Below are 14,699 nucleotides of genomic sequence, written 5' to 3'. Positions count from 1 at the left end.
AGCATTCTCCACAATTCATTCACAATGTTCATTTATACTCTTTTTTAAGAAATTATTTTAGAATCATCAAACTGTTCAAATATTTTTTGTGTAAATAATTGTATGACACTATATTACCTCTAAACTTAATACATAGTGTCTATTGACACTATATTGGCTCTAAACTTAATATACATGTCTTTATTTCATCTCGTATTTCACTCTATCGTACATGTACACACGACATGCACTGATGAAATAAAATACGAGACGAGCACGCATGTCGGCGTGAAGATTTATTACTGTACAGACATGGAAACCTACAAGAGAAATAAACAGGGCTCCCTAAAAATCTAATCTACAAACTAAATGAAATTGAATAATGAAGGAATATGCAATCAAATGTTGCCAACCATGTTGCTATACACAGCTAGAGAGTAGATGCTTCGACGAGCCACATAGTGAGCCCTGCACGCAACGATCACCACCACCTTCGCTTCTTCTTCTTCTTGCTCTCTTCCTCCGGAAGTTCTACACACGAAACATGGACGGCGTTAAGAATGAAAGCTCGTATGTAGACGCCTTTCAACAACAATGGTAACAAAAACGAGTAAAAATTTACCTCCTAATGGATATATCGAGTTGTAGTGGACCTCAGCCCAGAAGCTCAAGAATAAAGCTGCATTGATGACAGAGGATACAACGGAAAACGAGTAAAGGATACGTTACTTGAAAACGAAAAGGTGTGTATAAAGCATAAGATGTGAAGAGAGCTTACTTCTATCAGACTTCTGTTCAGTCTGTGGAAGGATCTCGATGTAACATGTATCCTTGTATGATGTAACGACGAACAATTTGATCCCGAACTGCCAAAATACGAAACGTTCATATATAGCTATAGAGCACGAACTTTGTAACAGGCGTAGAAACAAAACCGTTACCCAATCTGCAGCAGCCTGCAACGTGAGGTGATCACCCCATTCCCCGTTCCTAAAATCGATGAAAATTTATTAGACGAGTGGCGAAAAAAGATAGATTGGAGTATGGTAGGTCGGAAGGGTGCTCTACTTGCTCATTTTCATTATGTATTCACCATAAGCCATCGGGACAAAATTTTCGTACAAGTCTCGTCGTAACTTCAGCTGAAAGATTGCACATAATAAGAAACGAGCGTTTAAAGTAAATTCGGTTTCAAGAGAAAGAACACCAAGTCCGGTTGGATTGGTAAACGAACCTGGTTGACCACTTGTTCTCTAACGAATTTGTGATGATCTGAGGCCCGGTATATTTGATCAGACAACGAACGGAACTGCACAAGAATATGAATCGATTTAATTCTTCTACATGATACGAACTCGATATGATGGCAAAGACATACGAGAAGGCAAGAACATGCTAAAAACAACCGACCTGACAGTTTCCATCTCCCAAAATCTTAAGTTCAACCAAATCATACAATTTCAATCTGATGCCAACAACAAAAAATGCACGAGTTAGGAACGGTAGCACACGAGAGTGATTCACTGCACGGATTGTGAAAAGCAATCGTTTCAAGAATTATTTTGCGTAAGCCTGATAATGTATTGACTCAAGCTAGAGCTCGAGAAGCACAAGATAATGTTGAAATAGAAAAAGATAGAAACTAAATACAAAAATTACACAGCAATAAGGAACTTTGGAGACGAAACCTGTTCAAAAGCCTTTGATGGTCTGATGTAGCTTCATCAACCGAGGGTATCTCGCCGTTGATTTTAGGAACATGCTGTAACGGGAATAAGCACAAAGAAAGACATAAAGTCAATGCGTTGTCCCTTCGAAGACTCTGCCAGTAGCACAAGAGGAAATTAGGCTAGCTTACAGGAATAGGAACCAGCTGATTCAGCCTTTTCCCCAATTCACCATCGATAGCCGAATCATTTTCAATCTCCGGTAGCGTCTCCAGCCACTCTGCCATCAGTTAAGTAAGTTTTAACAACAAATAAAACGAGGTAGATAAGAAAGCTCATTCGAAGACGCATTTCAACAACGATGGTAACAAAAACAAGGAAAATATTTACCTCCTAACGGATATATCGAGTTGTAGTGAACCTCAGCCCAAAAGCTCAAGAATATAGCTGCATTGACGACAGAGGATACAACGGAAAGCGAGTAAATGATACGTTACTTGAACTCGTTGGGATGGAAACGAAACAAGATGTATAAAACATAAGATGTGAAGAGAGATTACTTCTATCTGACTTCTGTTCGGTCTGTGGAAGGATCTCGATGTAGCATGTATCCTTGTATGATGTAACGACGAAAATTTTGATGCCAAGCTGCCAAAATACGACACGTTCATATATAGCTATAGAGCAAGAACTTTGTAACAGGCGTAGAAACAAAACCGTTACCCAATCTGCAGCAGCCTGCAACGTGAGGTGATCGCCCCATTCCCCGTTCCTAAAATCGATGAAAATTTATTAGACGAGTGGCAAAAAAGGATAGAGTGGAGTATGGTAGGTCAGAAGGGTGCTCTACTTGCTCATTTTCTTTATGTAATCACCATAAGGCATCGGGACAAAATTTTCGTACAAGTCTCGTCGTAACTTCAGCTGAAAGATTGCACATAATAAGAAACGGGCGTTTAAAGTAAATACGGTTTCAAGAGAAAGAACACCTAGTCCGATTGGATTGGTAAATGAACCTGGTTGACCACTTGTTCTCTCACAAATTTGTGATGATCTGAGGCCCGATATATTTGATCAGACAACGAACGAAACTGCAGAAGAATATGCTGATTTAATTTACGAACTCAGTACGATGGCAAAGACATACGAGAAGACAAGAACATGCTAAAAACAACCAACCTGACAGTTTCCATCTCCCAAAATTTTGAGTTCAACCAATTCATACAATTGCAATCTGATAAAGAACAACAAAAAATGCAGGAGTTAGGAACCGTAGCACACGAGAGTGATTCACTGCACAGATTGTGAAAAGCAATGGTTTCAAGATTACGTTGGAATAGTAAAAGATATAAACTAAATACTAAAAATACACAGCGATAAGGAACTTTGGAGACGAAACCTGTTCAAAAGCCTTTGATGGTCTGATGTAGCTTCATCAGTGGAGGGTATGTCACCGTTGATTTTAGGAACATGCTGTAATGGAAATAAGCACAAAGAAAGATTTAAGGTCAATGCATCGTCCCTTCGAGCACTCTGCCAGTAGTAAAAGAGGAAATTAGGGCATCTTACAGGAACAGGAACCAGCTGATTCAGCCTTTTCTCCATTTCACCATCAATAACCGAATAAAAGGCTGAACCAGCTGATTCAGCCTTTTCCCTACCAGAGCTGAAGGGCCAATTCTGACTGAGAATCGATTCATTTTGATGTTCTTCTCGTGAAGACACAGATCCCAGATCCTTTGCAGCATCGAGCCTTATGAACTCATCCTGAAGAGCTTGAGCGATTGCCTTATCGTTCTCCACTACGGATTCTGCTGCATTGCAGAACTCCTCCTTCAATGTATACGTTGCTGAAATGTCCTCCACATAGCACGTCAAAGCTGGTGGCGAGTGATTTTTTGCTAACGAGCAAACGTCAAAGAGGTGGTGAAGCCCCCAACGTACTACATCAGGATCTGGATCACACACCATCCCCATATAGTTTTGCTGAAGTTTGGCAAAAGATCTTTCCAAAAACGATTGATGAGTTAATACCGGCTGAAAAACGAATGCAGCTCCACTTCAGAAAAGTCAATATGAATCAAATTCCACAAAGAATCGACAGGCATAGAGAAACAGCTATGCACTTCACATGAACCAGATACTATCCTTTCTAAACTGTCATCTATGTTATGAATGCATTCTTTCGAATAACAAAACGTTACACCAATCACCTTGATCCGTAAATTCTTTTCTATTCGAGCTACTAAGCAGACAAGCAACTTCTCTGTACATCCAGAGCCCGAATGGCAAAAAAAGCACATCTACGAAAACAAATACCACGAGTTTAAGTTTACTACTCGAGTGATGCTCACACCTTAACATGTATAAACATATCCAAGGCCTCAAACATATGAATCCATGGAAAAAGAACGTTCTAGAACACCTAGTCACTGGCGGAACCGCAATCCACTAACCCACGTTACAATACATTAGGATTAATAAGCTCCAATTCACAATCATAGAAGGCAAAAATCTAAAGATCATATCATCCCACCTAAGCAACGGTAAGTCTCAACAACAATAAGTATAACCATCATCTTTAACTCAATAAACCATTCCTCGATTCACTCGACCGCGTAATACAGAACTCTTTACAAGTTACAAATCAAATCCTTTGAGGAATGGAGATACATCAAAAGCCATACATCACCATTAATGATAATTTCAAACAAAAAAACAGAAGATATCACATAACATTACGAAGCTCAATAATTTCCCTATTTCATTTCATTTCCTTTTTTTGAAAAGAAGCAAACAGACTTAAACCACTACATTGTAAACAGCAAAAATTCAGCTTCTCTATTTTAAACTCAACAATCCCACATCGTAATAAGAAGAAATTCAAAACAATCACTCAATTTCACACATCGCAATATCAATCTATCGTGATTATCATAACAAAAGAATCCCTTCCTAAAAAAATCAACTTTTAACAACCAACAACTAACAAGATTAACAGTTAAAATCAAGAAAGAAACAAAGATAGAACGGGAAGGAAAAACGGGTGTGGAAGTGAATAGCCAACCTTTGAATTCGAGGCGAAGCAATCAGATTGTAAATCAGAGTTTGGATATAAATTTAAAGATTGGATTTTTATAACTGTAACCACAATTGCCGAAACGCCGGCATTAAAATTGTTGGCGGGTAGGCTGAGAGAAACACGGGTAGATCGTAGCCGTACACGTGGTAGCTGAGGATTCATGTGGATTATGAATGCCCCCGAAAAATAAAATTGAATGCTATCATTATTATTTATAATCTGCCACCCGATAATCATTAAATTTTTAGCTTGTTATGCAATCTCATTAGAACATCAGCAATGACGGACGTCCTGACAGATGTCGGACCGGCGTGCCGAATGTCCGCGCGGGATGTCCGCCATTAGGCGAGCGCGAGGCGGACGTCGCTTGCGGACACCGCAGATCCGCGGCTTTCCGACGACGTCCCGATTTTTTAATTTTTTTAAAAAAAACTCTATATATTGTTTAATTCCGTAAATTGTTTAATTTGGTTAATTTGTGAATTTTTATTATGGTGAATGTTCGTCGGAATGTCCTTGGGGATGTCCGTCATTGTGCATCGGGATGTCCTTATGACTTGGCAGTGCAGTGGGAGGACCTTATGATGTGGCAGAAGGTGTTTTTGGAAAGTTCGTCGGGATGTCCGCCGGAACATCCGTCCATGCTCTTAATATATTTCTTAAATATCTAAGTAATAATGCTCTCTTTACCATTAAATATTTTAGTATTTTATTTTTATTTAAAACTAATATATAAAAATAGGATTGAGATTTTACTACTAATTATTCCATTTACTTTTTTTTTTAATTTTTCGTAAAATTCATGCAAAGTCAAAATGTAATATTTAATCGAGAATGAATTGAGTAATAAATTTGAGAGGCAAGATAAATGTAAGAAAACAACAGTCAAATCTAGTTGTGTATCCATGAGTTTTATTTCGGAATTGCATCTGCAAGTGCAACAATTCAGACTTGCAATTTCGATCATGTTCTTCAATCCTGCAACTTTGAACCTTCAACTGAAGCCCCATATTAGGGATTATAAGTAGCATTATAGAAGAGTATATAAGTAGGTTTATACTCTAGAGTTTAGAGATTAGGGATTAGTGTTAGGGTTTGGTTATGCGCTACTTATTGAGTTGTGGTTTAGGTAAACTTTGAATTTCATTAGTCATAATTAAACTTAATACACTAGAATATTTATATGACATGATAATGTTGGCATGCGCCGTAACTTGTGCATGATGAGTCACAAATGCTTGATTATATTGACTTTTAAAATTATATTTTGTCTTATATGCATCAATATGATATATGGGATAAGATAAAATTATTTTGATAAAAAAAATATTGTGATTAATATCATATTTCATAGGATATATTAAAATTAAATATACCCAATAATTAGGATTTACAAATGTTTGCTTATTGGGTTGTTGTGCCCATTTTATTCTATGGTTTGATAATTGTTAAATTGAGGCCCAATAAAAGCCCACTATAACCCCCCACAATGTGAATTACCGAAAACACCCCTCTCCATTTCCAAACCTCACTTCCGCTTCCACTGTTTCCCCAAATTGGAAGCTGAAATTCAAGGTTTAATCAGCTCAGTTTTGCAAAATCTCAGCATTGATTGAACCGGAGAGGGAAAATGGCGTCGACGTTTATGCAGCAATTCGCGAAGAAGAAGACCGTAGTGAAGCGATCGTCGAAGAAGTATTTGACGGAGGCGCTGTACAAGAAGCTGCTCAGCGATGGCGGCGAGGAGAGGAGCGTCAGGGCGAAGACGAACGAGTTTCTCAAGTCGCGTAAGAGTGCTTACAAATGGGAGGTTGGCCGCACCGTGAAGATTCTCCGCGGCCGCAAACTGTACGGACCCGCTGTCAAGGTAGTCACTAATTGCTGCACCTTCAAGCCCTAATTTTGTTGATTTTTTAGTATGTGTGTGTGCGATTGATTTTTGATGGGGTGAGTTGTTGATCTTTGTTATCGAGCATTGGAGCTTATGATTTTGTTTGTTTGTTTTTATCTTGATTGATGATATGATTATGGCTCTTAATTTGGATGGTGCAAGCTATATGTGAAGGAGAGTACAAAATGTGCATCTTGACTGGAATAATTTGATGAAACGATTGTAGTATTAGTTTATTTAGAACAGCAAACGAATTAATCGAAGAGAGTTGTTCGAGTATTTGAACTGTGAGACTCGTGATTCGTGAAGGAGAGTGGAAAATGTGAGGCGGAAGAAATGGTTAGTGAATCAAGCATTGTAATTTGGCGAAGGAGAATCATTGTAGCCCTTGAAATCACACTATGCCTAACCTGCTTGCTCATATTTTTCCTCGTTTACAGCTCGATCCTTATCTCAATGTGCACTAGATTATCTGACTCGGTCATTTGTTTCCACAGATATCCGAGACTATGGAGAAAAGAGGTATGAATAAAACCGTGAGTGACCAAGCTATTCATCTTGATCTGATAGCGAAAAGCCGAGGCATTGCTGCTGCCGAGACCTATTTTGTGTCTCTGCCGGAGTCATCAAAAACGAATCTCACTTACAGCGCTCTTCTCAATTGCTACTGCAAACTCTCAATGACTTCAAAGGCAGAGACTATGTTCGAGAGGATGAAAGAACTTAATTTGGAGATGACTTCCATGCCGTACAACAGCCTCATGACCCTGAACATGAAAAACGAGCTGCCGCAGCTCGTCCCTGCACTTGTCAAAGAAATGAAGGAGGCTGGCGTCATGCCTGACGTTTACACCTACAACGTGTGGATGAGGGCTCTTGCTGCCACGGGTGATATTGACGGGGTCGAGAGGGTTATTGATGAGATGAAGAGAGATGGCCGAGTTGCAGCAGATTGGACGACATACAGCAATCTGGCATCTATCTATGCTGATGCCGGAGCGTTTGATAAAGCTGAGGCGGCACTTAAGGAACTGGAGAGCAGAAACGGCCGCAGAGAACTCTCGGCTTACCAATTTCTGATCACACTGTACGGACGCACTGGGAATCTGCTCGAAGTTTATCGAGTGTGGCGTTCGTTGAAGCTAGCTTTTCCCAAAACTGCAAACTTGAGTTATCTGAATATGATTCAGGTGTTGGTTAAGCTGAATGATCTACCAGGTGCTGAGAAATGTTTCCACGAGTGGGCGACTGCTTACTCAACCGGTAGCTCGACTTTCGATATCCGTATCGCAAACATCCTCATCAGCGCTTATCTGAAAGAGGGTTCGCCCGAGAAGGCGGACAAGCTGAGGAGGCACGCCAAGAGGAGAGGAGCGGAACCCAACGCCAAAACCTGGGGGCATTACATCGACTACTACATGAAGAAGGAAGAGTTCAAACCACTCGTGAAATGCATCAACAACGCCGTCACAGCTGGCTGGGCTAACGGAGGCGAGTGGGCCCCATCAGCCGAAGTAGTGGAGGCTGTTATGCGGCACTTTGAGCAGAGCAAGGACGTCGGGGGCGCTGAAGGGTTCGTGAAGATCCTGAAGGAGCCGACAGGCAAGGTGTTTGAGTCGTTGATTCGAACTTACGCAGCTGCCGAGAAGAAGAGTCCCATCATGCATCGCAGGGTGAAGATGGAGAAGGTGGAATTGAGTAAAGAAGGGAAAATGTTGCTGGATGAAATATCTGCGGCATGAGATTGTTTCAATTTTGAAATTTTACTTGTTGGAGATTCATCTTTCAAGTGACATTGTAGAAGATTTGCAGCTGATTTTGATCTTGGAATAATGGTAGATGTGATCTCTTGGAATTTTTAGTTAAGTTTCTAGAAATGAAACACCATATCTTCTCTCTTGATTTACTTGGTTTTAGGGGTTGTAATTGCCCTTTAAAATATGTTATGGAGTAAACTTTTTGTAGTATGATTTATATAAACTTAAAAAATGTTGGAGCAATTTGTAACATTGGTGAATCATTTGGTATTATATGGTTTAATATCCCCAAAATCTCTTCTACAGAATAAATCATAAGAAATGAAAAAACAACAGAAACTCAAACACTAACATCTTTTGTTCCAGCAAGATCCTCAAGAGTGAGATTCATAGTCTCAGCTGATCCCTTCTTCACTTCCTCCCCACGAGCCGCTAGAAACTCCTCTACGCTGCTCGGTTCACCAAACAATCCCAGCCGGTCCGCAATCAGGTGCAGATTGTCGCAGCCATTGCATCTAGCAACCACCACACCTTTGTCGTACGACTCACGACAGGCCGTTTTGAGGTTTCTGGTGTCGCAGACTTTGCAAGTGAACATCATGACAAGATCGTGCCTCTCGGAAACCTTCAAGTTGGATTTCACTTGGTGCTTCACAGCAGCCTGGTCATTTTTCAAGGTGGAGACGCATCCGCTCGTGCTCTGGTCACTGTTCGAGCTGCAACTTCCGTTTTCGGCTGGATTTTGCACAGATGGAACACTGGCTTCTGAGAGAGACTTGAACCCTCTGGTGTACTGCTCGTAGTTGCGAGAGAACGAGTTTGGAGAAGGATGAAACTTCCTAGAGACCTCTGCAGCATCGGAAACATAGTTAAGTGGTTAAAATTTGCTTTTGTTTTTTTACATATGAGAAAAAAGATACTCCCCCTGTCCCGAGTAAGGTAATCGAGGCGTTTCTTTTTAGCATGAGATTTAAGAAAGTAATGTTAGTGACTTTAGTCGATAAGTGGAGAAAGAGTAAAGTACAAAGAATTAAAAGGTTGATTTTTTGTCAAAATAGGAATTGACTCTTTAACTTGGGACGTCACAAAACGGATTATGAATCGAGTTACTTGCAGCAGAGGGAGTAATAAAAGCAACACACCACACAATTTCCACAGAATTCTGAATTCTAAAACAGTTTCCTGTTCCATGTTCTTCACCATGATTGACATGATCAAAGAAAATTTAATTGTCTTTATCAGAAGAGTAAAATATAAGGTCTCAATCCGAAGCATATTTCAAAGACACTCACATTTTGTGTTTGTATAAGTTGCAAATACCACAGACTGATATGAACTCAAACAAGAATGCAGGCAACACCTATTAACACCAAGCTGAACCATACATAACACAGTAATGTACAAGAAACGACGATAAAATGCAATACACCACACAATTTCCACAGAATCAGGACTACTACAACAGATGGCAGCAACTATTAACACCGAGCTGAACCATACATAACACGGTAATGTACAAGAAATGACGATAAAAGGTAATACACCACACAATTTCCACAGAATACGACTTCTACAACAGTTTCCTTGTCCATGTTCTTCACAATTATTGCCATGGTGCGACTGGTTAATACAATAAAAGTTATTCCTTAACCTTTTTCCCTAACCTAATCAAAGAAATTTAAATAATTTATCCGAAGAGCAAAATACTAAGTCCAATCAAAACCATATTTCAAAGACACAATCACATTTTGTGTTTGTATAAGCTGCATATACCACATATTGATATGAATTCAACAAGAAGCAGCTATGCACATGTCGGCAACCGTTAACATCGAGCTGCTCATCACATAACACAGTAATAGACAAGAAAAAACGAATACAGTCTAAATGGCGTAAAAATCGTGATTTCTCTTTTCGAAACCACAGAATGAAATGTCAAGCATTAAACTGATTACGCAACTAATCCACAGATACAAAATACACCAAGAGAACCGTAATTCATTTCATTTCAAATTGACACACGCTCAAATTTTGCTTCAGTATTGATAAGCACATCAAGGTTTAGCATTAGCTTTCTTCACAAGAAACCAAATATACCACTAAATCTCCACAAAATTGAACACCTCAGCTAATCAGAGGAAATTTATACATACAAGCACACATGTATATATATGTAAGTATATAAAGGTATTCACTCAACAAATTAGGCCAACTTCAGCAACAAATTGGGAATATAATCCTAAAATTTCAGCCACAATCTAAGCTCACTTCGAGGAATCCCCAATTTTTGATCGATTTATCTTATTCAGAAACCTAAATTAGGAAATTAAGCATTCAAACCAAACAAATCAAATATAGTGAATCTCCTTCAATCCTAAAAACTACACACACACACACAGTTCACACAAGAGAGCGTGGAGTAGGTTACCTCTGGGGAGGGGATTCTGCGCATATTTTGCAGCCATGCGAGAGAGAAGTCGCCGCGCCGCCATTGCAGTAGTGTGCAGAGTAGTTTACCTCTATTATTCTCTTTTAACTTTTAATGTTTGTAAATCATTTTTACTGTTTTTAGCAAATCTAATACTCCTAAATTCTAAAAAAATCGAATTTAAGTAATACAGTAATTTTTCTATTTTGCAATTATCAATTTGCTTACATAGTGAAATGACTAAAACAAACAATTTCATAACATTGTACTATGATACGATAAAATAAACAATTTCATTTGTTGTACTCACCCACATCTAGTTTATCATTTCTTGTTTTCTTGCTTCCATCTACTTAATATAATTGTAATCTAACTAATTAAGTTGTTTAATTTGTATATAAAATATCGTTGTTTTGGTGCCTAAATGTGACGCTGTTTTAGCTGTCATCCGATAAGGTCACATAAGCAAGTCATCAAGTCATTTTAACACCAAAATCTTATATCGTTAAAAGATAAGAACAAATCAATACTTTGATTGCAAGTAAGAACGAAACAATAATTCAATAATTTATAGAAAGATTTTTAAATAGGTATGCAAATTCAAAATTTGATAAGAGTTCAAGAATTTATAGGCCAATTACATATAAGAAACAAAAAAATGTTTGAAGGTTTATCTTTATTAATTATGATGGGATATGCACCCAAGCTTGCTAGACAGGTACAACAAGATGGAACATTTAATTATCCAAATGGGTAAATTACAAGAACTAAAGCCAAGAAGATAAAAATAAGTCGATGATTTTAGTTGTTGATATAAAAGTCCAAGTCAAAGATTAACCAATATTGGGCCAAATTTATATTATCCAAATTGATGGGCTAAACCATGCATGAAGAGCGGACTCATTACAAATCAGATTTTGGTGGCCCAAATTGAGGAGAATCCCATCAACTTTTCTCCAAGTGTGGAAAGTCAAGTCGAAGAGTTTTTTTTAAGTTACTTCTTAGGTTAAATAAGTGATTTTAGATGTTTTAGAGTCACATCAATAGTTTAGGATCAATAGTTTAGGAGTTACTTTTAACTTATTATGAGTTATTTTAATAGTTTTAAGTAGTAGGAATAATGTGTGGCTAAGAGTCCATTATAACCTATTTAATAAATAAGTCTGTAAGCATGTCATTTCAAGACACGTTGGATTGGATATGAATGACTAAAAGCCAAATATGGTCCTAAATATATGATGATTTTACATTTTTGGTCAAGAACATTATCCTTTGAATTATTTTATCTTGCACAATTGAAAAAACGGTCTAGATTTAGTCCATTTTGGACGGGGCCATAAAAAATTTGCGGCCAACGCCAATTAAATTTTGACAAAAGCGCATCATTCGTGGCAATGCCATTGACTTTACATGTGATCTTAAAAAATGATCTTTACATGGCCTATATTTGATGGCCTCTCTAGAGATAAAGTGTGTACATCCCAACCCATCGACTTTACATGTGATCTTAAAAATTATCTTTTAAAAGTGTGCAATTCTCCTGATTCGACCGAAATAGAATTGTTCCGCTAAAAAGGCATCTTGCGTGGCAAGTTGTGATCTTTGCACGGCAATGACCGATTTTAAGCCGAAAGACGCTGTTTCGTAGGTCATTTAACTCAATCTGATCCCTAATTTTGGAATTGATTTATTCTATTTTTTACACGGATTTGACACGAACCAACGTTAAAGACGGAACACCTTTTAAATGTAGAACGCATAACCAAAGTAATATACGTAATTATGACAGAACATAAGGTCATTATATATAAGACCACTTTTAGTTCATTAGAGAAAATTCAGATTTTAAAAATGAACTAAACAATCTAAAAATTAACTAGGTAACTTTAAGATCTTGATGACCATAATGAACTAATAATAAAGTAACAAATATCTTAACTGTTCTGTGTTTATGATTAGTTATGTATTAATCAGATATCACCCACACATGTCTTGACATCACAACATAATAGGTATGCCCCATTACATTTGTCTTGACATCGATTATGATCCCACTTCACGTCTAAAGACGAAAACCCTTTTCGTTTCCGTTCCACTGGAAACAAAATGAGAACAAATTGGTTAAAGGATTTTCACAAAATGAGAATTGATAATTTACACCCGGGGGCGAGTGTATGGTATTGGTATCCCAAGTCAGCATCTTTAGACCAACAATGCACTTGTTGAGGTGGGGAATTCGGAGGAAGATGGAACGCGAGCCTTGTCCTTTCTGCTCCATTTGAAACAACATGAGAATATAGTAGCCAAAGGTTTTAGTCAGAATGTGAATCGATATTTTACATTTGGGTTAAGATTATTATATCCCAATCATCATCCTTCGAAAAGCAATGGAATTGTAGAGGTAGGAATTTGGGAGGGAGACTGGCTCACAATGTAAACACCATATTTTAATAAAATGCAATCGATAATTTTTAGATAATACTGCGATGAATTATTTAGTTTTTTGTTAATCTGTTAGATTATTTTAAATAAATCAAATCATAACTATTTTAATGATTCAGTATATTAAAATTATCATAATAATATCAAGCGTTATTGTATCAGAGAGATGATGATATATATCCATCAATACTTATATATAATATAAAATTTATTATATTTTATTTTGGTGTTTCAATTTAAAAATAGATTTCAATATCTTGATATTTAGGAATCACATTCTCAATAATCATTTTTTCCGACAACTTTACTTTCTTAGTCTAACAATTAAGTCCAAATTGTTTCATTTCTACTGAAAAATAACTTTGTAAATTTTTCAGCCATTTTTCTTATTTACAAAAATGAAACGATATAATCAAAATATATAAAAGAAATTAAGATAAGTCGGACGAGGAGAAGAGAGTATATAAAAGTATCACATATATGTCATAATCTCAATACACCATACTCGTGATATAATTTTCAACCACTAAATTATTTATAACAATTTCAAAGAAACCCTAATTACATGAGGTATTAGGGTTCCAATCGCATAAAAACCTTCCTTTATTTGGTGGCGGGTAAACATTTGATAAGTAGAAACCATCGTTCGCCACAGAATAATAGCATATTCCATTATCGCATTGTACATAACCTGCGCGAGTCACATCGTACACATGGAACGACTTGTCCTTTCAGTTCCACTTGAAACGACACGCGAACACAGTAACAAAAGGTTTCTCACAGAAGTCGAAATGAAATTCTGCATTCTGAGTAAGATCATGATATCTCAAATCATCGTCTCCTGAAAAGCAATGAACATTTAGAGGTGGGGAACCTGCAGGGAGACTGTTTCGAATATAAACATCATATTTTGTAGTTAAACAAATAGAACGAGACAATGTTGCTTGGAGTAAGAGTGATGAAGCGATGAGAAGAAATAAGTTGTGTTTCATCATGGTGCTTTCTTTCAAATATTGGTTGATTGTGTGAGATTTTGCTACTTCTGAAGTGACTATATTTATAGGTCTAAGTTCACCATTAGACATTGACTAATGAGTAGTGTTTGATGTAGAGTACTTTTTAAAAGTAAAAATTATCCCAAGTTGAAGAGATGAATGAGCATTCATTACGGATTACTAAGGGATTACAAGGGATCATTTTAGATCACATAAAAATAACTTTACATGAACTTTAGTTTATGGGAAAATTGTTAGAAAGCCATGAATTGTGGTCAACATAACAACTACGAAAATGAATGATAAAAATTATCAGTTTTAATACTTTTCTCAAATTTCCAACGAAGTATAATAATTAGAATAAAATTGATCTAATTGGCATATTTAGTCATAGGAAAAATGAGGAAATTGTTAAAATTCAAGGTTTTTATGGCTAATTTTTAATTTTGCGGGATATA

At 37.3% G+C, this 14,699-nt stretch overlaps 3 protein-coding genes across 6 annotated transcripts; 1 reads left to right on the top strand and 2 right to left on the bottom strand.

Moving 5' to 3' along the window:
• Positions 1-55: 55 nt before the first annotated feature.
• On the bottom strand, positions 56-4,895 carry LOC121762723 (OVARIAN TUMOR DOMAIN-containing deubiquitinating enzyme 9-like). Of its 4 annotated transcripts, XM_042158689.1 has the most exons (19): positions 4,714-4,895; positions 3,860-3,949; positions 3,216-3,683; positions 3,046-3,119; positions 2,826-2,880; positions 2,663-2,737; positions 2,497-2,570; positions 2,370-2,418; positions 2,207-2,294; positions 2,037-2,093; positions 1,838-1,926; positions 1,668-1,741; positions 1,390-1,444; positions 1,214-1,288; positions 1,048-1,121; positions 921-969; positions 758-845; positions 602-658; positions 56-510 (listed from the first exon to the last, which is right to left on the bottom strand). In XM_042158689.1, exons 1-19 carry the CDS (start codon positions 4,888-4,890, stop codon positions 461-463), a joined length of 1,818 nt encoding a protein of 605 aa, XP_042014623.1. In that variant the 5' UTR covers positions 4,891-4,895; the 3' UTR covers positions 56-460. The 4 variants fall into 4 exon arrangements, with proteins under 4 accessions (XP_042014623.1, XP_042014624.1, XP_042014626.1 ...); XM_042158690.1 differs by lacking the exon at positions 3,860-3,949; XM_042158692.1 differs by lacking the exons at positions 3,860-3,949; positions 4,714-4,895 and having other exon boundaries at positions 3,216-3,240; positions 3,297-3,541.
• Positions 4,896-6,255: 1,360 nt separating this feature from the next.
• On the top strand, positions 6,256-8,474 carry LOC121762479 (pentatricopeptide repeat-containing protein At1g60770-like). Its single transcript, XM_042158362.1, has 2 exons — positions 6,256-6,595; positions 7,117-8,474. Exons 1-2 carry the CDS (start codon positions 6,359-6,361, stop codon positions 8,359-8,361), a joined length of 1,482 nt encoding a protein of 493 aa, XP_042014296.1. The 5' UTR covers positions 6,256-6,358; the 3' UTR covers positions 8,362-8,474.
• Positions 8,475-8,623: 149 nt separating this feature from the next.
• LOC121762480 (uncharacterized protein C24H6.02c-like) lies at positions 8,624-11,066 on the bottom strand. The gene is made up of 2 exons (XM_042158363.1): positions 10,805-11,066; positions 8,624-9,225 (listed from the first exon to the last, which is right to left on the bottom strand). Exons 1-2 carry the CDS (start codon positions 10,866-10,868, stop codon positions 8,717-8,719), a joined length of 573 nt encoding a protein of 190 aa, XP_042014297.1. The 5' UTR covers positions 10,869-11,066; the 3' UTR covers positions 8,624-8,716.
• Between the last annotated feature and the right edge of the window lie 3,633 nt (positions 11,067-14,699).

The sequence above is a fragment of the Salvia splendens genome, chromosome 13, assembly GCF_004379255.2.
Source record: "Salvia splendens isolate huo1 chromosome 13, SspV2, whole genome shotgun sequence".
NCBI lineage: Eukaryota > Viridiplantae > Streptophyta > Magnoliopsida > Lamiales > Lamiaceae > Salvia > Salvia splendens.
The sequence above is the reverse complement of the archived record's forward strand: the minus strand, read 5'-3'. Positions and strand labels throughout refer to the sequence as shown.

Bases quoted from the DNA above. Each gene is read 5' to 3' on its own strand.
- LOC121762723 (XM_042158689.1), bottom strand. From the start codon at position 4,890: ATGAATCCTCAGCTACCACGTGTACGGCTACGATCTACCCGTGTTTCT. The intron at 2,571-2,662 runs GTTCATTTACCA...GCAATCTTTCAG, and splicing joins GAGAACAAGTGGTCAACCAG to CTGAAGTTACGACGAGACTT. The intron at 659-757 runs GTAAGCTCTCTT...TCATCAATGCAG, and splicing joins TGAACAGAAGTCTGATAGAA to CTTTATTCTTGAGCTTCTGG.
- LOC121762479 (XM_042158362.1), top strand. From the start codon at position 6,359: ATGGCGTCGACGTTTATGCAGCAATTCGCGAAGAAGAAGACCGTAGTG. The intron at 6,596-7,116 runs GTAGTCACTAAT...TTGTTTCCACAG, and splicing joins TGTACGGACCCGCTGTCAAG to ATATCCGAGACTATGGAGAA.
- LOC121762480 (XM_042158363.1), bottom strand. From the start codon at position 10,868: ATGGCGGCGCGGCGACTTCTCTCTCGCATGGCTGCAAAATATGCGCAG. The intron at 9,226-10,804 runs GTAACCTACTCC...CCGATGCTGCAG, and splicing joins GCAGAATCCCCTCCCCAGAG to AGGTCTCTAGGAAGTTTCAT.